This window comes from Nerophis ophidion, linkage group LG13 (assembly GCF_033978795.1).
Source record: "Nerophis ophidion isolate RoL-2023_Sa linkage group LG13, RoL_Noph_v1.0, whole genome shotgun sequence".
Lineage (NCBI taxonomy): Eukaryota > Metazoa > Chordata > Actinopteri > Syngnathiformes > Syngnathidae > Nerophis > Nerophis ophidion.
The window spans coordinates 41,177,750-41,193,876 of NC_084623.1; the positions used below are offsets into that span (position 1 = coordinate 41,177,750).

The 16,127-nt window shown below is 38.2% G+C and overlaps 1 protein-coding gene across 3 annotated transcripts in view; it reads left to right on the forward strand.

Moving 5' to 3' along the window:
• Positions 1–16,127, forward strand: part of LOC133564569 (trichohyalin-like) — a 68,529-nt gene that overhangs the window by 20,899 nt on the left and 31,503 nt on the right. For all 3 annotated transcript variants that reach the window (XM_061918949.1, XM_061918951.1, XM_061918950.1), the window contains 8 exons: positions 376–457; positions 3,109–3,221; positions 5,573–5,738; positions 5,854–5,960; positions 6,151–6,184; positions 9,034–9,099; positions 12,315–12,409; positions 12,609–12,750. In XM_061918949.1, the coding sequence (XP_061774933.1) occupies positions 376–457; positions 3,109–3,221; positions 5,573–5,738; positions 5,854–5,960; positions 6,151–6,184; positions 9,034–9,099; positions 12,315–12,409; positions 12,609–12,750 (805 nt within the window). The remainder of the gene's footprint in view (positions 1–375; positions 458–3,108; positions 3,222–5,572; positions 5,739–5,853; positions 5,961–6,150; positions 6,185–9,033; positions 9,100–12,314; positions 12,410–12,608; positions 12,751–16,127) is intronic.

The following is a 16,127-nucleotide window of genomic DNA, read 5'->3' on the forward strand; positions in this document are numbered from 1 at the left end:
CAAGACTGTAAAATACAACATTTATTTTAGAAGTTTAAATGAATTTAAACTTTAAAAATACTTAATTGATTTTAACTTTAATTCAATGAAAACATTAGTATCATTACTTGCTGCCTATTATTAAAATGTTGTATGATTCTGTAAGTGAAAAGATATTTGCTCAGAATGTTTGTTTTATATACTGTAGTAATGCACTTTTACACGCCATAACATAATTTTTTCATTGCAAAAAAAAAAAAGGAGCTCAACCTATAATTTGTGGACCTCTGGGGTCCCTCAGCCCCATTATAAGAATCCCTGTTGTACTGGTGGACTAACTCTAAACTTGACCTGAGATATTGTCTTTACTCGTTTTCCTGTTATGTCTCCCTGTAGCCAAGAATCCATTTGTGATGACACCAAAAGTTTTCCGGTTGTTGAGGACCATGAGGAAGAAGAACCTTTCAAAAAACCAAAGGTTAGTGACTAAAGAATATTGGCCTCGAGTATAAATATTTTTTGGGACATGTTTGAAACACAGGCTACAGTCACTGATGGGTTTACATATATTGTGAAAGGGACCATTTACAAGTACCAGTGTTGGGAGACACAGCGTTACAACGATACGTCAATATGGGCAACTATCACTACTATTTCAGTTTGAGATCCGAAAAAAACTTTGAACAAAGCACATGTACTATACATAGTACGACACGCAAAACTCTAGACTTGATCAAGCCTTTTGTAACTTTTCACATTACACAATAAATATGTATGATTTGTGCTGATATTATATCGGGTCAATATCGGTATCAGCCAATACTCAAGGCCCCAATATCAGTATGGTATCGGAGGTGAAAAAGTTTTATCCAAAGTTATAATCCAAGGTACTTGGCTATAAACATGAATAGTATTTTTAGTCCACATCACTTCTATTTTCTTTAAAAAAAAATTATGGTTAAAAAACTGAGTGGCTTAAACCTTTGTTATCTGTCATCTGTGCAGGTGTGCTCAAGAGACACATTAATTTAAAGGCGTGACTCTTTAACGTGCACCTCTGTGCAGAAAGCATCGTAAACATTACAATACATGTCATTCAGGGGGCGCTCTTTTGTTACAGTGTTTAGCTGTAATGTACTAAAACAGTGTCATTGTTTTTGCGCTATTTCTTTTTATGCTGCAAAAAACTTTGAATTTGTTTGTTTCACTCCTATCTCAGCAATGTGATATCAATATATTATCTTTATTAAAATCCATTTATTGTAGATCCTTATTGTATTTCATCTGAAGGTACCCTGCTACTCCCATCTTAATCTTAATGTTTCAAAGGGCCGGTTCTCGGAAGGCATATATGAGGAGGCAGTCAGAAATGTGAAGGAGGCTTCATGTGTACACGCTCCAGCACTTTTTTTCAGCGCTAATACAGTAGTAACATTGCCTTCTTCATTAATTTTTCTTGTTAGTTACAGTAAAGGCCTGATTTACTAAGATCCACATACCACGCATTAAAGAGAGTGAGCAATTTTTAAAACAGCGTGTATTAATAGTGAGCGTGTTGTGGGTGATTTATTAAGACTGTGTGTACAATTGTAAAGTGATCAGACCGACTTATTTAAATGAAGATTTTGCATGTACTAAATAGGGCATCACAACGGAGACACTCATTTACTGCACATTCATGTTGTTATGCTCCTACCTGTGATGTTTAGTTATGTTTTCAAACATGCAGGAGACATCTACTACTTTATATGGACACTTTAGAAGCAGTCGTGCAGTTCATCTACATTGACACCATATTTCTTATTTATTTTACTGCTGAAGGTGCATGGGAGGGAGGCTGCACTTACTCTGCTCAACACGCAGCAATGCATTATTCAAGAAGTTATTTTTCCATTTAGGAAATATTTTAATGTTATATATTTTATGTGGAAAAAAACAAAAAGTTATTTAAAAATACTAAAGTACACCAAAAAGCATCAATTTAATTTGTTTTAATCAGCCTCTTAGGTCCTCTAGCAACTAAAAAAAATATAAAATTATGTTGCTGAATTGACATTTTTTTGTTTCTGACATGTCAATCTTTCTGTAGGGAAACTAGAAAATAAAAGTAAAATAAATATCCCTCATCCACATTTTATCAACCATCACAATATTTATCTTAACTTGATGGCCTAAGTCACTGAATTTAACCTTTAGAAGGATTTCACACAGTCAACATTTACAAAAATCAATCTATCTCAAAGTATATATCATCAGGTCAGCTGAATCACGCCTCAAAGTTTTTGTATTCTCACACAGAGAAAATTAACAGCATTGCCTAGACTTGTATTGTCAAAGTAATGTTTTTTTTCAAGTTGTGTACCCCGCCTTCCGCCCGATTGTAGCTGAGATAGGCGCCAGCGCCCCCCGCCACCCCAAAAGGGAATAAGCGGTAGAAAATGGATGGATGGATGTTTTACTGTACCAACTAACAGGGAGTCAACAGTTCCCTTGTTCTTTTAAAATGTATTTATTTTCATTCTGTTCTCTGACCAGTAAGCATGTCGACACTTGCAGCGTGAGGAAGTTCACTTTGTATTTTAACGGACAGAAAGCAAAGCATGTTGACAATTACAGTATGGGGAAGTTTTACATTGATGCAAATGGTAGCCTACATGTTTTTGTCTTTACTGTTTAAGCAGCAATAGCACCTGTAGCTCTTTTCGACAGGACAACTGAAGCAGCAAATACACAGCATTAACTTACAGTTGGGAGAAGATGATATCACATGAGTGTTGTAGCGTGTCCCTTTTTCAATAGATTTCTACGCTACTGCGGATAATTTTGTCAACTTGCCATAAATACATTTTGTGGGTATGTTACAATGTACTTTCTCAACTTCAAACATTTTGATTTGAGGGGGAAATACATTTATTTTAAGGGAGCTTAGCCCCCTCTTGCCTCGAGGTAGACCCCAGTTGTGTCTTTATGTGTTGGGTGTTGGCAGGGATCATTGTGTTAACCCTATACCACCTCCATATTTATTGGTGGTACACAAATATTTTGTGCTTTCTTGAGATTTTATCAATAAATTGAAGTGAAACTACCATTGTTAATTGGTGTTTTGCCCTTTTTGTTTGTTTCCTAAAGCTTTCTGGAGGATTTAAGGACTCCAACTATTTTGTTTACTTTGACAGTCATCTGGCGATAGATTTCCACAGACAAGGAAAGGATGAGCATGAGGATTCCGAGGGTACCAAAAGGTTTGTTGGTCTTACTTTCCTTTATAGAACTCAGCGATAATGGGACATTTAGTGGTCAAAATTAGGCCCTGGAATGAGGTGGCGACTTGTCCAGGGTGTACAACGCCTTCCACCTGATTATAGCTGATATAGGCACCAGCGCCCCCCGCGACCTCAAAAGGGAATAAGCGGTAGAAAATGGATGGATGGATGGTCAAAATTAGATCAGACTTAAAGGCGTAAATGTGCCCAAATAAGTAATGTACTGCTACAACATTGACTTGTACTGCAACATGAACGTGCGGCCAGGGTAAGCAGGTGATAAAAACATTTAAAACATTTTTTTCTAATGTAATGTTTTCAGAAACATTTTTTGCACCATGACTTTCTACACTGTACAATCTACAGAGTAATGTATTTAATGAAAGTGTGACATCATTATTCTGAGTCAAAATTAATTGGGATGGAGTACATGAGCAAGCAGGTGCTTACTGCTACTACACCTTACCACCTGTTTTCTATGAAAAAAGACAGCAGATTTTTTGGGGAAAAAAATTATTTACACAAAGTTCAAAATTGCCTCTAAGGTTGTTCTTTATAATCCCAGGCAATGTTAGAAGAAAACTTTGTTTGGTAATATAATAAAATAATGTAGAGAAATGTACTCCCTAAAGCTGCACAATGTGGTCAGCATGTTGGCCTAACCGTCAGGAGATCGAAGTTTCAAATATACCTTTAGGCATTTCTGTGTGTAGATTGCATTAGAAATGTCCCGATCGTGGGATTGCATCGGGGGATAATTACATTTCTGGATTCTTTGTTGCATACATGCAGTAACTGCATGAATTCCAGAAGGGTGCATGTCTTGCCAGGACACTGGCCTCGAATTACAAGAAAGCGCTAACTAACACATCATGTACCCATGGTGCGGAGTCACTTTCAAAATACTAATCCTCACCACAATTACATAAGGAATTGCTAAGCAAGCTACACACACACACACACTATTCAGAATGACACAAGAAGCTAACTATCGATACCTAGTGTTGCATCAGTATATAAACAATAATAAAGTGATTACATCTGTGTGTTTCTTTTTCTTATTATTATAAAATATTTTGGGTCCTTTCTTTTAATGTTAACAAACTCAGGGAATAAGTCTCTGGATACAGAAAGGCTTTGAGGGCAAAACCCAAATGACTTAAATGGGAGCCGATAGCAGTTTTTGTTTAGTTATTGTGCATTATCCACTTTGTTTTTTTACCATTTTGTATTATTCTATACCACAATTACATCCGATTTACAGCAATACTAGAAACTTGTAAATTTGATAAGAGACACTTTATAAAAATGTGTTATTGTGTTCACCTTTTATTTTGCAAGTTTTCTCCAGGTTTTCTGCGAGTATTCCGGATTTCCGCCATGTTACCAAAACATGTATGTCTGGTCAAATTATTGCTAACTAGTGCTATCATTTTGCACCCCGCTAACGCCTTCCACTCCACTTCCCCACACACCCACTCTCCACCGCAACATCAAATGGGATCATTTGTCTAAAAGATTATAAGTACACCTCTGCATAACATTGTATCCTTATTAACATTAAAGAAAACAAAATAAGACAAAATAAATATGGATCAACTTACAACAAAGAATAACTTTATTAACATTGTCCTTTAGTCTGTAAATGAAAAGTTTTAAAGTGCATCAATATGCCTCCCCGGCATGACACCGCTCCACTATTTAGGAAGGACTGGGTTAATTAGAGACTAATTTGACAGTGAATGTGTGTATGTGAGTGTCAATAGTCTCGTCTTGACATATGTGCCCTGTGATAAGCTGGCAACGAGTCACGTTTCATACACCGTCTAATCCTCTTACTTTATGCATATCAATTTAAATATGACGGCACTAAAGTGACCACTAAGCTTTTTACATTTTGTGTGAATGCGCCCTTGAATCCTATAACACTGCAGTGTTTCCCACAGGTCAGGCATCTATTTGTGGTGCTGTGGTCGGCCGCCGGGGGTGGGAGGGTTGCAGCGGTGGCAGCGGCGGCAATGACCAAGAAGAACGCGGTGTATATTTGTATAATATTTACATATTTCTATAATATGTAACTACAAGCTCCATTCACAGACAGAGTCCCATTGCTTTTATGAGCGGTCAAGCGAGTCAAAAGCCCCCCCCCCCAAAAAAAATATATATATATACTGTATATATTTTTTTATTTGTGGCGGCCGTAATTCTTTCGTGGCGGGCCGCCACAAATAAATGAATGTGTGGGAATCCCTGCTCTGACCGTGAGAATTGTGGTTTTCAAAACAACCTCTGTTGAATATTTTGTTGAGTCTCCTTACCACTCCCTGCAGCCAAGATGAGCCTGGACACGGCTCCTTTTGTAAGGAACCCATCCAGGGCACGGATGGTGCTATGGGCTCAGAAGCCAAACAGGTCAAGGAAGAAGAGAGGCCTTCCAAACAATTTGGGGAATTGACCTGTTCTCATGGCCACAATACCAAATCGCCAAATCAACAGGTAGTGTACATGTATTACATATTGGCATCATGTTTCCATGTTCACTCGAGTTTAACCTGAATTGTAACTTGACTGTTAGTTGACCATTAGTTTTGTCCTTTCTTGGATCTTGAAGACACATGTGTTTATGGACTGCCACACTTGTGTTTGCCCTGACAATCAGCATGCATGCCTTGCAGTCCATGTCAAAGTGAAGGATGAGGGGAATGTGGCTGCCAAGAGGTTTGTTGGTCTCATGTTGTTTATGAAACAGTGACTATGATCTGAGGTATTATTTATAAAACCCAGACTGTCATTTTTTCAAATCTTTCTAAGCAAACTAACAATACTCTTTTATGAGGTGTGTAATTGCAATCTTGTCTTGTTTGCTAAAATCATGTTGTATTTATATATTTCTCCCTTTTCCATGCAGCCGTGATAAAGAGGAGCCAAGTAAAGCACATGGAGTGAGTGGCTGTATTAGACTGTCATATATTGTTACACGCAACAAAAATATAAACGCAAAATATTAGTTTTTGCTCCCCTCTTATGATTGTATGTGCGACCTAGGGTGTACCCCGCCGCTCACCCGAAGTCAACTGGGATAGGGTCTAGTTTACCCTGAATTAATGAAAATGCACCTGTGTTATCTATAACATAAGACTGCCTATAAAATTGCTAGGTTTCATATGACGTCACGTCCACTTTGTTTCGTCGCGGCGTTATGCACTTGGAGGACAAACAAGCTTGAGTCTAGAAATAAATCAAGCGGAAAACACGTCGGTAAGGTGGACCCCGACTTAAACAAGTTGAAAAACGTATTCGGGTGTTACCATTTAGTGGTCAACTCTACGGAATATGTACTGTACTGCGCAATCTAATAAAAGTTTAAATCAATCAATCTATCAAGTGTTTGTGCTGAAAATGCAGATTTGCTTTGCTGTTCCAAGCTTTTGAATCAAGAGAGATAGCAAAGAGCTTTTAATAAAGTTCGTAAATAAGTGGTTCATAAAGTGAAATAAGGTCTGGGAAATTACAAAAGAGCATAGAGGGAAATGGCTCTCCAACATGTCATTTATTTCATCTTGCGAAGTGTAGTCGGAACATGCCCTTCGTCAAAGGTTTGTGTGAACATTTGATTTGTTTGAGAAACTTTCTGTGATGCAGTTGGGATTATTTTTTACTATAAAGGTAGTGTTTGAGAGCAGAACTAAGTGTAAACTAAGGACAAGTGATCACATTAATTTGTGTTCCATTAAGTTATGGTTGCTATGCCTAAATATAACTGACGACATCTGGTTCTGGAAATAAAAGTCTTGTTAAGTCCTAATAACAAATACTGTGATTGGTGACCTAATTCTTTGTCAATTTTCATAGCAGAAACTGAAACTTAAACTTGTTATCGCGTAGGAAAGCCAAGTTTTTTTATTCGACTTTGATTCCATTATAGTGTCTTTGGTGCTGTTTGTTAGCATCAATAAAATATCCTTAATAGTATTAACAAACTAGATTAATAGATCCCTCGTAGGCTCGACAGCATACTGAATCTTGATATCGCTAAATATTGTTGGAAACCAAACATTGCTGAACAACAGAAATATAGCTATATAATTAGACAAAATATGAACTTCACACTATTAAAACAAATGCGGACATAAAAGTAGATGACAGACAAATATTTGTAATAGGAAATCAACTGAAAAAACTAAACTTATCCTTTTTAACATTAGCATCACAATCACAGCACTATGGCAATTGTTGATGTCAATCAAATACGTTACCACCCGATGCACGAATAAGTTCAATATTGTCTTTCACGGATTAACGCTTAATTTGTGGAGCCCTCCAGATGTAAACACATGATGTGCCTCCAGTTTTTTCTAATTTAAATCCTTTTGAGTGTAGAAGGAAGTGTGGTCATCACTTCTGTGATGATGAATTTTTTCAAATCTTTTCTTAAAGAGGTTATAAATCTACTCCATCCCATTTCAATATTTTATTATGACAGCTTGTATACTTGCCTCCAAAAGTTTCAAAATACACCCATTCTGCACTGATGTATATAAATTAATTAGCTTAATGGGACTCTTGCCCTGTGCCTAAAACCTGGAAGAGCCTTTACGTCATGTGATTGCAACACAGCAATACCACCATCATGGGCCACACGATCCAAAACGAAGACATTAGCAAACCACTCACTCACATGACATCATAAAAACTAATAGTGAAAACCATATTTTTTCTGTGAAGAGAATACTGCTCCAAACCATCGAACGTGAGCCGGTTACAAAAATGAACTGCAGTAAGGACGAGACCGCAGAGAGGACAAGTATGAAGATGAACTTCCCTGAGACGGTTTCTCACAGATTAAACTTTTTTGGTAATGCAAACTGATTGTTTGCACATGATGGTCTCATGATCTTTGAGGTGAAGACGCTGGGTGTGGAGGAGATAGATACTTTATCAATCCCATCGAGGGAAATCTATGTGACAGTCAGCCCATAAAAAACACAATACAATTGAGGTCCTGGGCTGGTGTGGTTACATGCAGTTTGCTTTTGTATTGCCAAAGCGCCTTTAGAGACAGCTTATTGTAGATAAATTAATATTCAATTAATGGTCAGCAGCTCTGGTGGATATTCCTGCAGTCAGCAAGCTTACTGCACACTGCTTAACAGTTGTGAAACCAATGGCATACTTGTGGAATTTTATTTTGGCCAGCCTTGGGTACACACGGATAATCTCGTCCAAAAAGACACATCTCTTGGCAGGTTTGAGACAATCGTTGAGCAAAATCTGCCTAACTTTCTATAATTATCAAACGTAGATCTTTGGCATTCAGCTCATGAAGAATGGGTGCAAAAACTAGAATGTGTTTATATTTTTGTTAAGAATACATAGCCTATATAATGCCTCCTGAGAGGAGTCAGCTATGTTTCTATTCATCTCCCCAAAAACAACTGCAATAAAATATTCCTTTTTACTTTATCAGGATAATTTTATAAGTGGATTTTTGAGTGTCATAGGCACCAGGCAAGAAGAAACAGTATATCTTACTCAACCCAGCCTGGAATGGTTATGGTTATATCTTAGTTAATTTCCAATATGCTTAACGTTTACCAAATCAGATACGCCATAAGTCATAGTCATATCCATAACCATAGCTTTTGATCAATGAAAGTTATTAGAAGGTATAGCTACATACGGTATGCTTCAGCTTAACAGCTACCCATAAGATATTTAGATCTTTTTTCATGAGGGCCTTATTTTTAAAACTTGTTTCAGTAACAATTGTGTATTTTTGTATTTACCTCAGGAAAAGGCACTTTCTGGGGAAATCAGCAGTAAATCACCAAAGAAAAGTGAATTACCAGACAAACAGGTAGACTCACAGAATACCTGACGCCATCATACATCAGTCCCTCTAAAATAATGTGGCGGGCCCCCCTGGGGGTCTTGTGCAACCTCGGGAAACATGCTTTTTTTGTCGTACCTGAATATGATGAAGCGTATGTCACACTTGACTTCCCTGTAACCACGGTAGAAGACAAGGAAAGACTGGTGTTGTATCTTTTAATTGTAATACATATACAGTGTTATGCAAAGGTATAGTTATAAAACATTTTAGAGATAAATAATACTATTTGTAGTCATGGTGAAGAGTGCGAAATATGTTCTACTTCAGAGGGGGAGCATAACAGAAAATATTCAAGAGGACTGTCATACATTGACTTCAAAGAGGGACTGGAATTGTATGGGAAATTTGCCTATCATTTACAATCCCTTGGTAAGACAAGGGAAGTAAATTATAATTATATAGCACTTTTTCTCACGTGAATCGAAGCGCTTAAAATTGAGATACTCATCTACATTTAAGCTACATTTACACCAATGTGGGTAGCAATGGGAGAAAGGTGGGTTACATGTATGGCCCAAGGACACAACGGAAGTGATTGAGATGGCAGAAACTGGATTCGAACCAGGAATCCTCAAGTTTTTGGTTAGCTACTCTGCCAGGAACACATGTTGTAGTTTAATGCATTCTAATTTGTCATACTGTACAGCAAGTACAAGATGGCTAACAATGCAGTTAGTGGGAGTAATATATTGCGCTCATAAATCCCTCTAAAATAGCTCCAACAATAGTACATGTACATTATGTAACCCGAATATTAACCAAGTATTCGCAATATTGTTATTATAAGCTCTAACACGGAGGAAATACTCTTAGTGGTGCCGTGATCGCAGAGAGGTGCCGAGCTTATGCAGCTATTGACATACTGAACTGCTGCATCGCCTGTGAGTTGATAAAAGTTTAATTCTAGATTATAAATCATGCCTCTCACCTCTTTAATACATATACAGTGTTATGCAAAGGTATAGTTATAAAACATTTTAGAGATAAATAATACTATTTGTAGTCATGGTGAAGAGTGCGAAATATGTTCTACTTCAGAGGGGGAGCATAACAGAAAATATTCAAGAGGACTGTCATACATTGACTTCAAAGAGGGACTGGAATTGTATGGGAAATTTGCCTATCATTTACAATCCCTTGGTAAAACAAGGGAAGTAAATTATAATTATATAGCACTTTTTCTCTCGTGAATCGAAGCGCTTAAAATTGAGATACTCATTATCTACATTTAAGCTACATTTACACCAATGTGGGTAGCACTGGGAGAAAGGTGGGTTACATGTATTGCCCAAGGACACAACGGAAGTGATTGAGATGGCAGAAACTGGATTCGAACCAGGAATCCTCAAGTTTTTGGTTAGCTACTCTGCCAGGAACACATGTTGTAGTTTAATGCATTCTAATTTGTCATACTGTACAGCAAGTACAAGATGGCTAACAATGCAGTTAGTGGGAGTAATATATTGCGCTCATAAATCCCTCTAAAATAGCTCCAACAATAGTACATGTACATTATGTAACCCGAATATTAACCAAGTATTCGCAATATTGTTATTATAAGCTCTAACACGGAGGAAATACTCTTAGTGGTGCCGTGATCGCAGAGGTGCCGAGCTAATGCAGCTATTGACATACTGAACTGCTGCATCGCCTGTGAGTTGATAAAAGTTTAATTCTAGATTATAAATCATGCCTCTCACCTCTTTAATAAAAGGTTGTGCCCACAAACCGAGAAGTTGGGTCAACTTTGATATTTAACTTAGACCCGGAGATCGCGAGAAATACATGAAAAGACGCTTGTTTGTGGCCACATTTTTTATTTTACCTGCTGGAAGATATTGAACAATTCTTCATCCAAACAGGAAAATATGAACATCCCATCGTTTTATTATGTTCGTAGTTTGTATTTCTTGTTTAGCCCGTAGCAATATTGATACTTGCTGGATCTGCTTATCACTCACCTTATAAAACTTGTAGCTCATCCTCTGTATATTCAGGCTGAAAAATCAGAATCAGAGTAGTTTTTATTGTCATTGTTTGAGAACGGGTTCACAGACTAGGAATTTTTCTTGGTGCAATTGTGCAACATAGAAGACATAAGACAGAATAGGTAATAAGATGAGTATATAGGGGTTGAATCCTCATCTGTACCAATTTAGTCATTATTGGCTCTCATGAAGTCTGCCATGATAAGTAATGTTGTTATTGTTGAAGGAAAAGCGAACAATGGGATGTGTTTGAAAATAATACCTCGCCGTCTGCTTAAAATGGCCAATATACGTAAATATTACATGCTATTAATAAAGTGTCTGTTACTGCATGTACAGTGTATATCCTTTGTGTGTTAATAAATACAACAAATTGAGGTTTTTAGAGCACTTTATTGGCAAAATTGCATTAATCCCTTTACCTCGATTGTTAGTCACTTTCTACTTGCCATATAATATATATTCGTGCCTCACATAAGGATTGAGAATGATAGACAAGATTTCTAAAAAGTGCAGTTCCCTTTTAACTTTTTAGTTGCATGTGGTATGTGTTTGCAGAACATCTTATTTCCCCTATTTCTCTAGTTCAGTCTGAAAAGACTTGGTTGTCAATCTTAAAAAGTATATGGCAGGGGCATGCTGGTTGTTGGCGATCAGGGCAATTTTACTAAATTGTTCTTGGCGGCCACATTTCCAGAAATATATGGACTGATTTGAGAGCCAGCATTCTCTGCTCTGGACATTTGGTTTTCTTTTATTCTTTTGTCAAAGTTACAAATTTCAGAAAAAATAACCAAGTTATACAAAAAGTCCAATGCATTGGACGCTGGCCTTGAGGAGGTTAAAATGTCAATTCATGGAGCTGCAACTGTGTTTACAATGGTCAAACAAGAGCGCTCTCGCTCTAGCGTTTTAGTTTATCTAATGTACTGCAATAATGTTAAATTATTCCTAAGTTTTGAACTGAGCTCAGGAGCCAGTCTGGTGTCATCCCGGGACGGATGTGTCCCCAGGCCGCCAGTTGAATAGCCCTGTTGTAGATGCTGGTCTGTTTTCTGAGCATTGGAAACCCCAAGCCACTTATTGGGACAACACAACACATTTGAGACATCACTTGTATATCTCTTCCTTGTTTGTTGTGTGATCGTATATGTTCTTTTACAAGTTACGTTATTTCTTTGTGTCCTTAAGCTGTTGGGAGAGGTATTGGAATCCAGCAATTCTGCTTCTGAATTGGACTCAGATTGTAAAGAAGGGGAGGATAATGACACTGAAACTTCCAAAAGGTTTGTTCTTGCAATTAATTAATAGACGATTATGAGTTTTGTCATTACTACTAAAGGAGTCCTTTATGACCGAAGCCGCTGTTTGAAGTTATCACAGCTGCATGTGTTTACACTTACACTGATACGATGCTCTTGATTGCTCTTGATATTGTTTGTCAACTGATAAGATTATTATATGTATTTTCTTTTGTCATTATAGCCAAGATGACTCGGTACATGACCCTTCAAGTGACGATGTCCAAGTGGATCAGGAGCATGAACGCTTTCAGCGCGCTGATGCTGTTGAGGACATGGAAGCTAAAGAAGACATGGCCAAAGACGGGCCTATCCAAAACCTTGGAGTGAGTAGCTGTTCTTATGTTTCTCACAACCATCTTGATGATTTTATTGAGGAAGTCTATCCTCTCGTAACGTTAATTGATCTACAAACCCCTTTTCCATATGAGTTGGGAAATTGTGTTAGATGTAAATATAAACGGAATACAATGATTAGCAAATCATTTCAACCCATATTCAGTTGAATATGCTACAAAGACAAACATATTTGATGTTCGAACTGATAAACTTTTTTTTTTTGCAAATAATCATTAACTTTAGAATTTGATGCCAGCAACACGTGACAAAGAAGTTGGGAAAGGTGGCAATAAATACTGATAAAGTTAAGGAATGCTCATCAAACACTTATTAGGAACATCCCACATGTGTGCAGGCTAATTGGGAACAGGTGGGTGCCATGATTGGGTATAAAAGCAGCTTCCATTAAATGCTAAGTAATTCACAAACAAGGATGGAGCGAGGGTCACCAATTTGTAAGCAAATTGTCGAACAGATTTAGAACAACATTTCTCAACGAGCTATTGCAAGGATTTTAGGGATTTAACCATTTACGGTCCGTAAAATCATCAAAAGGTTCAGAGAATCTGGAGAAAGCGATATTACAACAGACCTTTGATCTCACAGGCGGTACTGCATCAAAAACCGACATCGCTGTGTATATATCACCACATGGGCTCAGGTACACTTCATAAAACCACTGTTAGTAACTACAGTTGGTCGCTACATCTGTAAGTGCAAGTTAAAACTCTACTATGCAAAGCGAAAGCCATTTATCAACAAGACCCAGGAACACCGCCGGCTTCGCTGGGCCCGAGCTCATCTAAGATGGACTGATGCAAAGTGGAAAAGTGTTCTGTGGTCTGACGAGTCCAAATTTCAAATTATATTCGGAAACTGTGGACATTGTGTCCTCCGGAACCAAGAGGAAAATAACCATCCGGATTGTTATAGGCGCAAAGTTCAAAAGCCAGCATCTGTGATGGTATGGGGGTGTAGTAATGCCCATGGCAAGGGTAACTTACACATCTGTGAAGGCACCATTAATGCTGAAGTGTCCATACAGGTTTTGGAGCAACATATGTTGTCATCCAAGCAATGTTATCATGGACGCCCCTGCTTATTTCAGCCAAACAATGCCAAGCCACGTGTTACAACAGTGTGGCTTTGTAGTAAAAGAGTGTGGGTACTTTCCTGGCTTGCCTGCAGCCCAGACATGTCTCCCATCGAAAATGCGTGGCGCATTATGAAGCGTAAATTACAACAGCAAGACCCCGGACTGTTGAACAACGTAAGCTGTACATCAAGCAAGAATGGTAAATAACTCCATTTTCAAAGCTTCAACAATTAGTTTCCTCAGTTCCCAAACGTTTATTGAGTGTTGTTAAAAGAAAAGGTGATGTAACACAGAGGTGAACATGCCCTTTCCCAACTACTTTGACACGTGTTGCAGGCATGAAATTCTAAGTTAATTATTATTTGCAAAAAAAAAAAGTTTGTTAGTTTGAACATCAAAAATCTTTTCTTTGTAGTGCATTCAAACAAGGCCAAGTACCCAAGGATTTCAAGATAGCAAGAGTAACCCCCTTTATAAAAAAGGAAGCAAATTAGAACCTGGTAACTACCGACCTGTTTCTATTCTCAGTTCCATTTCAAAAGTAATGGAGAAAATAGTTTATGAACAGGTTGATAGATACCTTGCTACTAATAAACTAATGTACAAATTCCAATCCGGCTTCAGAACTAACCACTCCACTGACACATGCCTTCTCTATCTGACCGACCACATCAAACATGAGGTGGACGTGGGCAAATACTGCGGTATGGTCATGCTGGACATTCAGAAGGCCTTTGACACCGTTAACCACGCTGTACTGTTGGATAAACTCCGAGCAATTGGATTCGACGAAACCTCATCGAGCTGGATGCAATCTTACTTGGAGGGGAGGAAACAGGTGATAGAGGTGAACGGCACCATGTCCCCTCCCCTCTCAGTAAGCTGTGGAGTCCCCCAAGGCAGTATACTAGGACCTTTACTGTTCCTAATATACGTAAATGACATGCCATCAGCATGCCACTGTGAATTGTTCCTGTATGCGGATGACTCGGCCCTGCTGGTATCCGGCAAGGACAAGTCACAGGTGGAACAAATCCTCAGTGCTGAACTCCTCAATATTTGCACCTGGCTCGCTGACAACAAGCTATCCATACACTTAGGTAAAACGGAATCCATCCTATTTGGGTCCCATATCAAACATAAGAAGGTCAGTGACTTCACTATAAAAGTGGGTGACATTGTTATCACCAGTAAGGATGAGATCACCTATCCATTCTAGAGGCTAATCTTTCCTGTGATAAAATGGCAACCAAGGTGATCAAAAAGGTCAACCAAAGAACGAGATTTCTCTACAGAATCTCCTCTCTGGTCAACAAAAGCACCTTGAGGATTCTAGGGGGAACTCTCCTTCAACCCTTCTTCGATTACGCTTGCACCTCCTGGTACCCCAGCACCTCCAAAACCCTCAAATCTAGACTCCAAACATCCCAGAATAAGATAGTCCGGTTACTTTTAGACCACCCCAGATCACACCTCAATCCAACCCACTTCTCCAAAGTGGGCTGGCTCAGGGTGGAGGACAGAGTAAAACAACTTGCACTGAGCCTAGTCAATAAAATCCGCTACACCTCCTTGATACCAAAGTACATGTCAAACTACTTCCTTAACGTAAATGACCACCATAACCACAACACCAGGGGGAGCTCCACAAACCACGTTAAACCCAGATTCCGATCCAACAAAGGTCTTAACTCATTCTCTTTCTATGCCATATCAATGAGGAATGCACTCCCAACAGGTATAAAAGCAAGTGCATCTCTATATTCCTTCAAAACCGCTCTAAAACAACACCTCCAGGCAACTTCAACACTTTACTAATACCCTCCTCCATTCACATCCCATCTCCCCGGATTATAAACAACTCAAATGTATTTCTAATGTATATACTTGTTCTTATGCTATCTGAACTCACTATGTTCTCTGCTGGCTGTACATATCCTACTAAATAAGACCTACACTGTTTCAATGTCCACATTTTCTGTTGATGCAATTGTTGATGACTGAAGTTCTGATATCAACCAAAGCTCCGGATTGTAAATAATGTAAATATTTCAATGTACATACTATGATGATTAACTTGTGTGATGACTGTATTATGTTGATAGTATATATTTGTACCATGAGTTGATTAACGTGGACAAGTTGAAAAACTTATTCGGGTGTTACCATTTAGTGGTCAATTGTACGGAATATGTACTGAACTGTGCAATCTACTAATAAGAGTATCAATCAATCAATCAAAATTCAATTGAATATGGGTTGAAAAGG